The sequence below is a fragment of the Vicugna pacos genome, chromosome 15, assembly GCF_048564905.1.
Source record: "Vicugna pacos chromosome 15, VicPac4, whole genome shotgun sequence".
Taxonomy (NCBI): Eukaryota; Metazoa; Chordata; class Mammalia; order Artiodactyla; family Camelidae; genus Vicugna; species Vicugna pacos.
In genome coordinates, this window is record NC_133001.1 from 43,536,734 (window position 1) to 43,551,047 (window position 14,314).

The window sequence follows — 14,314 nt, forward strand, 5'->3', positions numbered from 1 at the left end:
ATCTACAACCTCCTCCAACTAACACTGCACTACTCTGTTCTCCTTCCCAGCAAACTTAAAAAAACAAAAAAACTTTTATTTTAAAGTAACTATTGCCTCACAGAAAATTTCAAAACCAGTACAAAGAAGTCCTGTCTCCCCTTCACTCAGCTTTCCTCAATGGTAACATCTTACATCATAGTACAAAAGCAAAACCAGGGAATTCACATTGGTACAATCTATAGGCCTTATTTAGAGTTCACTTTTTTACATGTACTTGGGTGTTCTCTGCAATTTTTTCAGGGGGTAAAGATCTATGTATTCACCATCACAAATACGACAGAAAACTGTTGTATCACTCCTCTCCCCCGCCACCCAAGTCCCTACACCCTGGCTAATAATCTGTCTTCCATTTCCATTTCCAGAATGTTATATAGAAGGAATCATGCAGAATGCAACCTTTTGAAATGGTCGTTTACTTTTTCTAGCATAATGCTACTGAGATTTACCCAAGTTGTTGCATGTAATACTAGTCTGTTCCATTTTACTGTTGAGTAATAAATACTCCATGGTATGGATGTATCACAATTTGTTTAATCACTCACCTGTGGAAGGACACGTGTTGTTTCCAGTTTTGGGCTATTACAAGTAAAGTTGATATGAATATTCATGTACAAAAGCTTCCATTTCTCTGAGATGAATACTCAGGAATGTTATTGCTGAGCCATGTGGTAAATATATGTTTAACTTTCTAAGAAACTGCCAAGCTTTTCTAGAGTGGCTATACCACTTTATATTCCCACTAGCAATGTATGAGAGATCCAGTTTCTTTGCATCCTCCTCAGCATTTGGTTTTCTCACTATATTTTAGTTGTTCTAACAGGGCACGTAGTGATAGCTCATCATTTTAATTTGTATTTCTCTATAGCTAATGATAAATATTTTTTCATGTAATTATCTGCCATCCATCTATTCTCGCTGGTGAAATGTCTATTTATATCTTCTGCCTATTTTCTAATTGGATAGTTTGCCTTAAAAAAAACAGAACTATTGAGTGTTGAGGGTTCTTTTTCATACAAGTCCTCTGTCAGATATGTGGTTTGGAAATATTTTCTCCAAGTCTGTAACTAGTTTCTTTTGACAAAGTCTTTTGTAGAGCAAAAAATTTTTATTTTGTTGAAGTCCAATTTATTGATTTTTTACCTTTTAGGGTTGTGGTTTTAGTGTTATGTCTAAGAACTTTTCACCCAATCTTATGTCCCCCGAATTTTCTCCTATGTTTTCTTCTAAGTCTGAAGGTTTTACATCTTATGTTTAAATTAACAATACAGTCTGAATTAATTTTAGCACAAAGTATCAATTTTAAGTAGAAGATCACCTTTTTGCTCATGGATGCCCAATGCTCTAGCACCATTTGTTGAAAATGTTTTACAGAAATATCCTTTCTTCACTGAATTGCTTTTACACCTACGGCAAAAACCAGTAGGCCATGGTTCAATTTGTTTCTGGGTTTTTTATTGTTACAATGACCTGTGTATCTATGTCTCCGCCAATATGGCACTGTCTTGATTAACGTAGCTAAAAAAGTCTTAAAATCAGGTAGACTAGTTCCTCTCACTTATTTTTCTGTCAGAGTTATTTTAATTATTCTAGCATTTCCGTATACAATTTAGGACAAGCTTGTCTACACCTACAAAAAAAAAATCTTCCTAGCAAACTTCTTTAAATAGTTACCTCTAGTTTCTGCCTCTTCAAATTTATTCCTTAAAGAATTCTAATCCAACTGCTATTACTACAATTCTACCAAGACTGCTCTTTCTAAGTCTCTGATTGGCAAAGCCAGTATCTAGTCCCTTTATACGTACAGTAATCATTCAGCAGGGTTCTACAGAGTTACCACTTCCTCTTGAAACATTTTATTCTCATGACTTTTCAGAAACCATGTTTCTGCTCATTCTCAGGATCTTTTTGCTAGCATTCTAACATTCAGAGGTGTAGGAGATGACATTCTCTACACAGTAGCCAAAGTCATCTTCTTTAAATATAGTTTGATCTTATCATTTTTCTGCTTAAAAATTTCCAATAGCTTCACTGGGGAAATAATGGAACTGAAACAACTGGCTATCTTTAAGCAAAAAAATGAAGTCAGACTCCACCTCATACCCTATACAGAAGTTAATTTAAAACAGATCTAAGACCTAAATGTAAGAGCTAAAATTCTAAAACTCTTATAAGAAAACATAGGGGGATATCTTCATGATCATAGCTTTGGCAACTGCTTCTCAGATACGCTGCACCAAAAGCACAAACAACGGGAAAGAAATAAGTAAACTGGGTCTCGTCAAAATTAAGAAGATCCGTAGTTCCACAGACACTATCAAGAAAAAGAAAACCCACAAAAGGGAAAAAAAATTTGCAAATCATACACTGATAAGGTATATCCATACAATGGAATGTTATTCAGCCATAAAAAGTAATGAAACATTCATATATGCTACAACATGGATGAGCCCTGATAACATTATGTTAAAGTGAAAGAAGCCAGACAGAAAAAAACACATTGTATAGTTCCACTTATATGAAATGTCCTGAATAGAAAATCTACAGAGACAGAAAATAGGTTTAGTGGTTGCCCTGGCTGAAGGGTTTGGGCAGGATGGGCAGACTGCTAAAGGGTATGGGGTTTCTTTCCAGGAGTATAAATATGTTCTCAAATTATGATAATGGTGAATATATTCTGTAAACATACTAAAAAACTATTTAATTGTACACTTTATATGAGAGAATTATAAGATATATAAATTATGTCTCAATAAAGCCATTACAAAACAAACAAATGGAAAACATGACTAGGCTTAAAAAACAAACCAAAACTCCCAGTGGCAATTCATTATTACCAGGACCAATTCCAAAATTCTTATCCTGAAGTTTACAAAGTGCTACTGGATTTGCACTTTTCACCCAAATTCTGAGGCACTCCTTTCCCTGACAGCTAGAGCCACATTTTTCTCATGTCCTCAAATTCACAAACTTGGCCCCACCTGAGAGCCTCTATACTCGCTTTGCCCACAGCCTATACATGATTGGCTCCTCATCTCTGCATTTGAACCATCACCTTATCAGTGAAGACTTCTCTGCCCATCCAATTTAAATAGTCATCCAGTCTCTCTCCATTCCATCTCCTTACTTTACTTCTCTGCATATCACTTATTACAGAGTTATTCACTGCCTTCCATGCCCTCTAAAATACAAGTTCCATCAGAGATCTGTATTGTTCACTGCAGAATCCACAGTATCTACATGGTGAGTAAGTACTCGAATGTCTGTTAATGAATCAGTATTTCAAAATCTTACCCAGCAGGTTCTTCATTAAATTTTAAAATCAAGGCACTCCAATCTAGTCACAGAACCCTTGAAAATATACATATTTTAAAAATAACGCTCACACGCCTAAAAATATGAGTAGCAAGGAATATAACAGAACCACCAATACATCAATACTCCTTATACTTAATTGTGGTATGCATTACATGTTCACACATCTGCCATCTATTTATCCATCAATTCAAATATATACCAAGTGTCTACTATGTGCTAGGCATTATGCAAGAATACATACAGAACATGGGTCTGGAGTCAGATCCAAGTTTATCCTCAGGTTCCAATCCTTTCAGCTGGGTGACCTTGAAGGTATTTAACTTTCCTGGATCTTTGGTTTTTTCACTCACAATTAGGAGGGATAACTGAAGTTATTTGTTACAGATAACCCCAAAGAACCAATAGTATAAAAATATGCAGAGATGCAATAGTATCATTATAGTGACTCAAAATTCAATTGTGCTTTCAAAGATGTCCTAAATAATAACGATCTCTGTAGATGCTCTACGTCTATGGTATGAAGAGCTCTCTCAAGTTAATACTTGTCTATGTTTAAGCTGTAATCAATATTGCCTCAAAAGGAAAACCCTGACTTTGCCTGAAGCCTATTTCTGCATAAAGGTAAAATAAAACGGTTTTTCATTAAGCCAAGTTAAAGATCTGGCTGGACTTTTCAATTTTCTTAAGAGAATCTCAGCCTTGTCACTTGCTCACTTCATGTCAAAGTATATGGATTTGCCCTTTAAAACAACACAAAAATCTCATTTATTCACTCTACCAGTATTTACTACTCTAGGCTCTAGAGAAAAAGCTGTAAACAGAGCAAAAATTCCTCCCTTATTAAAAGTCTATATTCTATTGGGGGTTGGGAAAGGAAGGAAGGAAGGAAGGAAGGAAGGAAGGAAGAGAGAAAGAAAAAGAAAGGGAAGGGAGGGAGGGAGGGAGAGAGGGAGAGAGGAAGAGAGAGAGGGAGGGAGGGAGGGAGGAAGGGAGGAAGGAAGGAAGAAATTTATTTCTGGAATTGCACTTCTTCAGGAGGAAAAGTGCCAAAAAGGCAAAAAGTAGAGAGACTAGGGACTGATGTTGGGGATGGTGCAAGCAAATGAAATTGTAAACAAGGGAGAGGAAGTGAAGGGAATAAGGATGTGAGCCATATAAATACCTGCAGTAACAGCGTTCCAAGAAGAGGGAAGAACAAATGTGAAGGTTCTGAGGCATGGTTGAAGAACAGTAAGGAGATCAACGTGACTAGAATGGAATGAGTGAAGGCAGACTAGTAAGGAGATAGAGAGATGGGGAAGGGAGTGCAAATCGTATAGGATTTTATAGGCCTTGGCAAGGACCTCAGCTTTTCCTCTGAGTGAGATGGGAAGTCCATTGGAAGGTTTTACAAAAAGAAATAACCTCGTTTCAGAAAAGTTGTTCTGTCTACCATGTTAAAAATGGGTGTGTGTGTGCAAAAGCAGAGTTAGCAGGTAATGAAGTATCTATCTAAAAACTGCCAAAAGAAATGTCATTTAACAAAAACCATCTAATTGACTCGGTCTCAATTCTATGTTGTACACTTAAATTAGGTTAGATCAGTCAGAAGCTACACACACACACACGTACGTACGCACATACGTATATGTATGCATTTGTACTTATATATGTTCTTAGACCACAATTTTTATCTCCATTACCTTTAATGTTTTGTCAACTAATTAGAAGCATTACAAGTAGCTTAATGAAAACTTACAGTGCATTAGTTATGATCTGTTCTTTCCACCTTTCTCTACATTATTTCTAAAAAGAATTAACAATACATTGTTGGTAGCCTTCCCTCCCTGACCCCATTTTTTTTTGTGTGTTGGCCACCAATCACCAAGAAATTTATAGGGAAATTTCACAAACTGACACAGCAAATGAGTTGTCCTCCAGGGATAGTATATTTACATCTTCATTTTTCTCAATTCTAAAATCTTGTTTTATTTTATTAATCTTACCCATTTAGTTACAAGTTGCCTTAAAAAAAGGTGTAATTATATATGCTCTCATGAAAAAAAAACCATAAAAATGTGTCCTATCACAATAGACATAGTTTAGTTCTCTTCTGAATTGGTAAAAAGAAGTTTAAATCAACTAATAATTCTATCCCCTTAGAGAGGGGTTAAAGTTTCCTACCTAAAGTCCCAGCCAAAAATGCACTTGTCTAAGACAAAGAATGTACAGGACCTGGGTTTCCAATATCTAAGAGCTATAATGTAGAAGGGATACATTTCAATTTTGCATCTCAACCTCTGTCCTAAGTAATAAGAATTTAGGGAGAATATCTCCCACAGCATTCCACTATGAGTAACACCCTCAACACTTCTAGCTGTTACATGCTTCCTACTTCCTCATACATTCACATTATACAATTAGTAAATTATATACACACCAGTGTCAAATCCATGACTAAATTCTCCACCAAGAAAGAACACACTGTAAAGAAACTACAATGGCATCTTGAGAGGAAATTTTATATTATAATGCTGGTTAGTTATGAAATACTAATATAAAAGACACTGAAATATTAATGACCCCTCCGAAAAGAAAGAAAATCATGGCAAGCTACTCCATCTGTGCTTTGATTTTTGTCTCCTCCATCTTCCAAAACCTCTTACACCCTAAGCTTGCTAACTTTTAAAATTATCGTTTTCCTTGATCCTCTTCATACCAGCTCCTACCAACTGTTAAGGCAGTCAACAATTTATTTCAAACCAGAAACAGAGTTCCTGCCTCACTACCTTAAGGCTAACTGGTGACCCTTTGCTCAGGGTTAAAAATAGTCAAAGCTGCTTATTCATGCTCAAAACATTTTTAGGTTTGCATACACAAATACAGTCAGGTCTAAAGACAGCAGGTTGACACCAAGAAGCAAAAGCAGGTGTTAATTATCTGAAGAGCAATTAAACATTCCATATGTTCACATTATCTTTTTATGTCACGATATTACACAGGGTTTTGAGCCTGTTTTCAAAACCACTCACTTGGTTTTCCTTTTCTATTAAAATTTTTTTCTTCTCAGTCTACAAAGCATAATCACATTTCTGAAATTATAAACCAATGGCAACTGAATTTTCCTGACATAAAATAACAGATACCCAGCTGAGAGAATGCTGTAAAACCCTTTTTTCCCCAACTGACATATAATGGAAGAAGTGATATTTTCCCAGGAACTAAAATAGCTTATTTCCTTAATTGTTAGTCCCACACGCAGGGTCAGGGAAGCTGTGTACTCTGGCTGCTATTATAACAGGTATTTTTAATCTCAGCAATGACAGCACTAGAACAGGCCAGAGACAACATTAATCTGCTCTGTAAGGCAGAGATCCCAAATTTATTAACTTTGTGCTTTTGGTAACATAATAAAGTTATTCCTCACATATATGCTATTTCTCTACACTCTAAACACCATGGGTTTAAATTATGCTCATCTTCATCCCCCAAAAAGGGTCGTAGCATACGCACGAAAGGAAAAAATGGCCACAGAGGATGGAACAGAGCTGGTAAGAGGTCAGAAGGGGCAGTGGCCAAAACCTGGAGTTTTCAAATTTATTTCTGTTGAAATGGGAAGCCTCTGGAATGGAGTGGTACCTCAGAATGCTTAGTCTAGCTCCAGTTGGGTGGGTTGAGGGGGGTCTACAGGGCATGTACAAAGGTCCTAAATTGGAAAAGAGCTTGCTATGTTCATGGAATTGAAAGATCAGCTAGGGGTAGAGCGTATATACACAAGGGAGCAAAAAATAAGGTCAAATGGTGGGCGGGGGCCCACTCTAAGCTGCAGGAGTTTGGATTTGAAATTTGGACGTTCATTTGAAATATAATGTAAAGTCAAAATGGTTATAAACAGGTGAAGGAATGACAACCATGATCAGTTTTACATTTGAAAAAGGTTTCTATGGCTGTCACATGGGAAAGTAATGGAAGAAGGCAAAAGGGGAAGTAAGGACCTATTAGAATATTAAAAGCCTACTGCAATAGTCCAAAAAGTAACAGTGACTTGGACTGGGGACAACAATGGATATGGCATATTGTGTATGGAATCCAGACGTATTTTAGAAACAGAATCAACAGTAATTGCTAAGTTGGATGTTGGGGTTAACGGAATGGGAAGACTCAAAGATGATTCCCATGTTAACTGGCACTTTGTGTAGGTAAATGGTTAATTCCTCTACAATGTGATACTACTGGTTTCTGGAAACTGTGTTGAAGGTTAAAATTTGCTGCTGGTACAAGATACAGATGCTAACAGTGGCAAAAATTTCTGACCCCCCCCTTAAAAAAAAAAACAAACAACAACAAAAACAAACAAAAAAAACAAAAAGAGAAAGAAAAGGGAGACTCAGAGTAACTCACTCTGTTTTCCTGGCAGGACCCACTGCTCTATGGAAAATGTAGATAGCAAGAGATAGTGTGTGGTAGAAACTTTCTTGAGATCTGAGACTTTAAAAGCCACAGCTGCTTCTCTATCAACCAAACAAGCTAATTTTAGGCCTACCCACATGTGCCTTGGACAGAGTGAGACCCATCTCCACTGTTGTGTAACAGCTAACCTAGAAGATTCCTGAAAAGAAAGCGAGAAGTGAAGATCATTTAAGGAAAGAAAAATAAGACAAAGCTTTAGCACAGACTAAAGAAAGCTTCCAAAACTAATATTCAAACACAGAATAAGAATTTTTGATGCCAAAACAAGAATCTAAATACATTCATTCAAACTAGAGAGAGAGAAAAATCACTGTGCTTTTTAGTAGCAACTGGAAGCAAAACAGTAAAGCTGAGGACAGCATTTTGAATTTTGTTGTCATCATAAGTTACGAGCAATGGGGTTTTAATATAAAAGCATTCTTGAATTACGTGGCTTATCCCAGATCTCTTAACCTGGCACTACATGACTTCTTTTCTCCCTATAATGTTATATGCATGCCAACCCAAAGAAATAAAATCAGTTGGCATAATGCTAACCTATTAAAAACTATTAATCACAAATTGTAACCAGTCACTCCTAAACTTTATAAGAAAATGGATATTTCAAATTAAAAGCAGTCAGCTGTATACATGAACACCTAGAATAAATCAAATTTTCCTTCTGAAGTGTCTTTTTCCTGAGAGAGGTTCTATTTAAAATATCTAAAAATTAGCTCTAAATTAGAAATGTTATCATTTCTGTACAATACTTGAGTTTTATGGGTTCAGGAGACATCTTTTCTAGATTAATCTTGAAGGACACACTGGACGACATACTATTCCAAAAGAGCATCTTCTGAGGAAGGCTCTCTTTTTAAAAACAAGCGTTAGTTGTTATGTTTACTTCTAAAAGCTACAGAGACTAAAATGATAGGGGAAAATAATGTTTAAAGCCATAAGGTCAAGAAAGAGAAGGGAAAGTTTGTGGAAGACAGAGTGTAGAAGCAGGAACAGGACATACTCAGCAGGGCAAAGGTTTTATATATTATATAAAGAAAAGTATACCTGAAAAAAATACTGTCTTGTATGCTTTTGTTTCTGTTATATACATACTTACATATACATGTACATGTATATTAAGTCACAGAGTCATAATGTAAAATGTATCTTACTGTCAAAAAAGTTTGAAAATTGTCTTAAATTATGTACAATTGAGAAGAGAGGCAATCACTGAAGCAAAGCCTATGAGGGGCTTGAAACATATTATGTAGGGTCAAGTTCAGAATAAGACGTGGGGCTAAAAATAAAGGCGGGGGGAGCTAGTTGAAACTCAGAATAAGTAACTGACATCCTTTCCCTTGAGGTCACTTTAATTATAATGAAAGAGAATATGAAGCATATTTCATTTACTGAGTTATTTCTCAGTTAAAGGGGGAAAAAAATCAATGATCAAGGAGATTATGCTTCAAAAAGAATCATTAAATTTAGAAAATGCTTTAAAATGTCTAAATTTTATTTAAATTTGTATTAAATTTTAAGGATGTTATAAAGACTGTATTTCTAACTACATGGTCAGGAAATGAAGACATTCTGGTTAGACATATTCTACTTCTAATTACACCAAACTTTTTGAAACTGTCTTTTGCATACTGGGACATTTTTCTCTTCTAAATCTCCTTCTAACTCTCCAACTATAGCTTTGCAATTTCCTTTGCAAACTTCCTCCTCTGCTCAAAAATGCTACTATTATGGGTAATTTCCAAATGATAACAGCTATGACTTCTTGAATATTAATTCTACACCAGACTGTTTTAAGTGCTTTGCATGTATCATTCGCTTATCCTCATAATCATTCTACAGTAGGTCCTATTACAGTAAAACCTAAGACAACATGAACTCAAATTTAACACAACTGCTGACTGGCAATGAAAAAAGGAAAATGACAGTAACTGAAAAGAACAGCAAAATCAACTGACAATTTGTACTATTTATAGAAGGCAGTATAGCAATAATGTCACTCTCAACCCTACATTCTGAGATTTTAATTGCATCCCAGTTCTACCATTTACACGTTGTCAAGACTTTGGTTAAATCATTCCAAAATACCTCCCATTTCATTATCCATAAAACAGGGATAACCCAAGAGAAAAGGAAACATTTGCCTAGACAGAGATTTAGAGTGAATAAACAAGTTGTGATATATCTTAACAGTGAAATACTACTCAGCAATAAAAAGTAGAGAATCCACTGATACACATAAAATCATTGATAATTTTCAAAATAATTATGCTGAATAAAGAAGCCAAACCCCTTCCCCCCAAAGAATGACAAAGAAAAAATTACATTATATGATTGCATTTGTATATAGCACTAGAAAATGGAAACAGGTCTAGTGACAAAAAGCAGTCAAGTAGTTGCCTGGGGACTGGGGATAGGGAGGAAGGAGAGATTACAAAGAGGCTTGAGGAAACTTTTGAGGTGATGGATATGTTCATTATCTTGATTGTGGTGATGGTTTCAGATTTTTACATATGTCAAAGCTTACCTAAACTGTACACTTTAAATACATTCGGTTTATTGTATGTCAGTTATACTGCAATACGGCTGTTTAAAAAAAAAAGGAACAACATATATTTCACAAGGTCACTGCATTTATTGGGTTAATACATGTATGTAGAACACCTAATATTTACTGAAAAATACTGCATTATAATTTTACTTTATTAGTAACATTTTATTTCATTTTTTAAACATCTTTATTGTGGTATAATTCCTGTACAGAAAACTACACATATTTCAGATGTACAATTTGATGAATTTTGATAGATGTATACACCTGTGAAACCACCATCACAACCAAGGTAGCTAACATTTCCATTACTCCCAAGAGGTGCAAATTTTGAACTCCTGATCTGTCCTTTCCCATCCCCTTTACCATCTGGTAACCATAAGTTTGTTCTCTATGTTTGTGAGTCTGTTTCTCTTCTGTAGGTAAGTGCATTTGTGTCATTTTTTAGATTCCACATATAAGCAATATCATATGCTATTTTTCTTTCCAACTTACTTCACTTAGAATGACAATCTCCAGATCCATCCATGTTACTACAAATGGCATTGTTTTATTCTTTTTTATGGCTGAGTAGTATTCCATTGTGTCTATATACAACTTCTTTATCTAGTCATCTGTTGATGGACACTTAGGTTGTTTCCATGTCTTGGCTACTGTATACAGTGCTGCTGTGAACATTGGGATACATGTGTCTTTCTGAATTATATTTTCCTCCAGATATATGTCTAGGAGTGGGATTGCTGGATCAGATGGTAAGTTTATTGCTATTATAACTTTAAAGTCTATGATTCACACCTGAATATAAATTTTAAAAATTTTATTGTATTTCTATGGGGCTAACCCTATACAAACTAGTGAAAACAGTAATGCCTTTAAAATGTTATAAGCACATTAAAGAAAATAAATATTTTAGCTTAAGACTCTCAAAACAACAAAAAGATTATATTAAATTTTTTATATTGAGTACAAGCAAAGAATTGTGCTAAAGGCATTACACAGATTATTTCAAGTAATCCTTATAACAATCTTTTGAAATAGGTGATATTATCTCCATTTTACATATGAAGATAAAAGAGCCTCACAGTGGTATGTAACTTACCTGAGGTCAGTTGCTGGAAAAGCTAAAACAGTCAGCCAGATTTCATGGATTACAAATCCATGGCAACAATTTTTTTTTTTAATTCACTGAGAGAAGGTCACCTGACTGCTGGTTTAGAAAGGGAAACTTAAACAGTTGACAAGGAAGGCTATCACTTCCTAATCTTTAGGAACTTAACATTCTACTACATGAAGTGAGTCAATTAGCATCACTTACCATATCTGTAGCTTGATCTTCTTTCCTTGTAATTCAACTGTTTTGATCTTAAAGTCTATTCCTACAAAATAGAAAAAAAAAAAGGTAAATTGTATCTATTGCTCTGAACTTGGCTATACTACAATTAATCAGTGTAAAAACACACTTTCAAAATCTTTGTTTGGTTCTGCAAATTCCCTAAGTATGCATTTCTGAGCAAATGTATCCAATTTTAAATTTGAGTAATATAAGATCCAAGATGGGAGAAGAAATAGTTATATAGAGAAAGTGAGTTACTACAATTAAGAAATTTTTCAAATTCTAAATATCTAATATTTTAATGAAAAAGAATAAAAAGATGTTTCCTATTAGGAAAAAAATATAGTCTTCACTAGCTTGCAAAGCAAAAGAATACAACCAGGGATAGAAAGGATCATTTCATATTCATAAACAGGTCAATTAATTAAGAAAGCATAAAAATACTAGATATTTATATATCTGGTAACACAGAGCTTCAAAGTACATGAAGCAAAAGTACTGTAGATACCCCAGGATCCGTCTGCTCTTTAACTTAAAATCTTCAGCTTGGAGGCATTAGCCTGTTTCCCATACCCAATCAAAAGAAAAAGGGGTCATTTGCCTGACATTGATAAACCTCAAACTATGTCTACAGCCCATACTTTCGTTCTTTACTGAGAAAATCATCCTCAAATGATCTGGTTGTCAAGAACAACTCTGAACAAGACTGAACAATTCCAGTTAGGCACACAATTTGTTAATTAATCTTAATGACAAACCTGACAACCAATACTATTCCAGAAAACTTTCCTGAATGAAATTAGGACAGTCTGGAAGCTCTATACCCTTTGGGATAGAAACCAGGTACAAGTGGAAAACTTTCAAGAAATTCAGGCTTTTTTAAGCCATCTACCTAACTGTTCAAGATAGAAACCTCATCCTAGACTCCTTGAGTTTCTCTCTGGATCTCATGTTATCTATCCTCAAACTAATTAGCAGTAGTTGAAGCAGTTCTTCATTCTTTTCTGCACAGAAACCCTGCTGATGTTCCTACCCTTCTGGCCACTCGTCAGCCTTTATTAACGGTTTCTCCTCACCTCTCTGACCATTTCTAAAAATTGGAGTGAACTTCTCTTCTCCTCATTTCATGGCTTTAAATTCCACATACACACTGATAACTCTCAAATTTATTACCACAGCCCAGACCACTCTCTGTACCCCAAACTTAAGATACCCAACTGCTTACTATCTCCAAATCCCATCTTTCACAAAGACTAAAAACAAAAGTCCTTAAGATAGTTCATAAGGCCCTATGCATTCTGCTCACCTCCCCCTCTCCACTCTGACCTCAGCGTTTTCTGTAACATCTTATTCTTCCCCAACTAAGGGTATTGGCGGCTTCCTTGTTCCACACACAGATCAGGCAGATTCCCACCTCAAGGCTTCTGTATATACTGTTCTCTCAACCTGGAATACTACTCTTCTCCATCAGAGCTCCTTCCCCTAGCTAGCAGATCCTAAGCTGCAACTTTTCCTCATGTCCCCCACTCCATGTCCATTGTTAATACTCTAACCCTCTTCCTTACTTTTTATCTTTAACATTCCTTACATAAACTTTATGCATTTACTTATTCCTATTGTGTATTTTCTCTCTTTGACAAAAAAAAAGATCCAACAAGAGTGGGGATTTTTATCTGTTTAATTCTGTTAAATTCCCAGCATCTAGTGCAATGCCTGACATATAAGCAGGCATTCAAAAAATGTGAATAAACAGATCAATGATGTTTTCTAGAGAAAGGAAAAGGGTCCCCAAGAAAAGACATAGATACTTCACCTTTAGAGTGAAACTCACCATTTGACAAACTCCACAACTGTTCACTTAGCTTCCAATGAGCTTTTTAGAGTTTCAGGCCAAAACATGGACAAAAGTTCCAATGATATACCAAAATAAACAAGCGAAAACAAACAAAAAAGGGAACCTGGAGGAGACAGGTGCAATGCATAGGAAAAGATACAGTTCCTTTTATCTTTTCAGAACAAGATAGGTGGAAAAGGTAGGGGAGAAAAGGAATTTGAACAAGAAAACTCCTGGAAATTAAAGAAGTAGAAATAACATATTCAACAGAAAGGCTGTAAGAGAAAAATTGAATTCGCCCAGAAAAATACAATAAAATGACAAAGAATGAAATATAAGTGAGATATGACAAGTTAGAAGATCAAACCAGGAGGTGAGACATCTAACTCACAGAAGTTCAAGAAAGAACAAAGAAAATGACATATAGAATATAGTAATTTAAAAATTATGCAAGAAAATTTAACAAAATCAAAGGACTCTATTTTAGACTGAAAGACTCACCAAGTGCCTAGCATAAAGAATAAGATCTATACCAAATTACATTATCGTAAAATTTAGGGGCTAAAGATACTCTCAGGAATAAAGGTAATATTATAAAAGCTTGCAGAGAAACAAATTAGGCTATATTAAACAATCAAGAATAACAACTCCGAACTACTCAGACTTCTCAACAGCAACACTAGAATCCAGAATACAAAAAGATAATGTCTTGGGGGGAGGGTATAGCTCAGTGATAGAGTGCATGCTTAGCATGCATGAGGTCCTTGGGTTCAACAAATTCCTCTATCTGAAA

The 14,314-nt window shown here is 35.3% G+C and overlaps 1 protein-coding gene across 1 annotated transcript in view; it reads right to left on the reverse strand.

Moving 5' to 3' along the window:
• The window catches only part of RAB10 (RAB10, member RAS oncogene family), a 60,048-nt gene that overhangs the window by 7,020 nt on the left and 38,714 nt on the right, over positions 1 to 14,314 (reverse strand). The window contains exon 2 of the mRNA XM_006197177.3: positions 11,670 to 11,730. Coding sequence (XP_006197239.1) covers positions 11,670 to 11,730 — 61 coding nt within the window. The remainder of the gene's footprint in view (positions 1 to 11,669; positions 11,731 to 14,314) is intronic.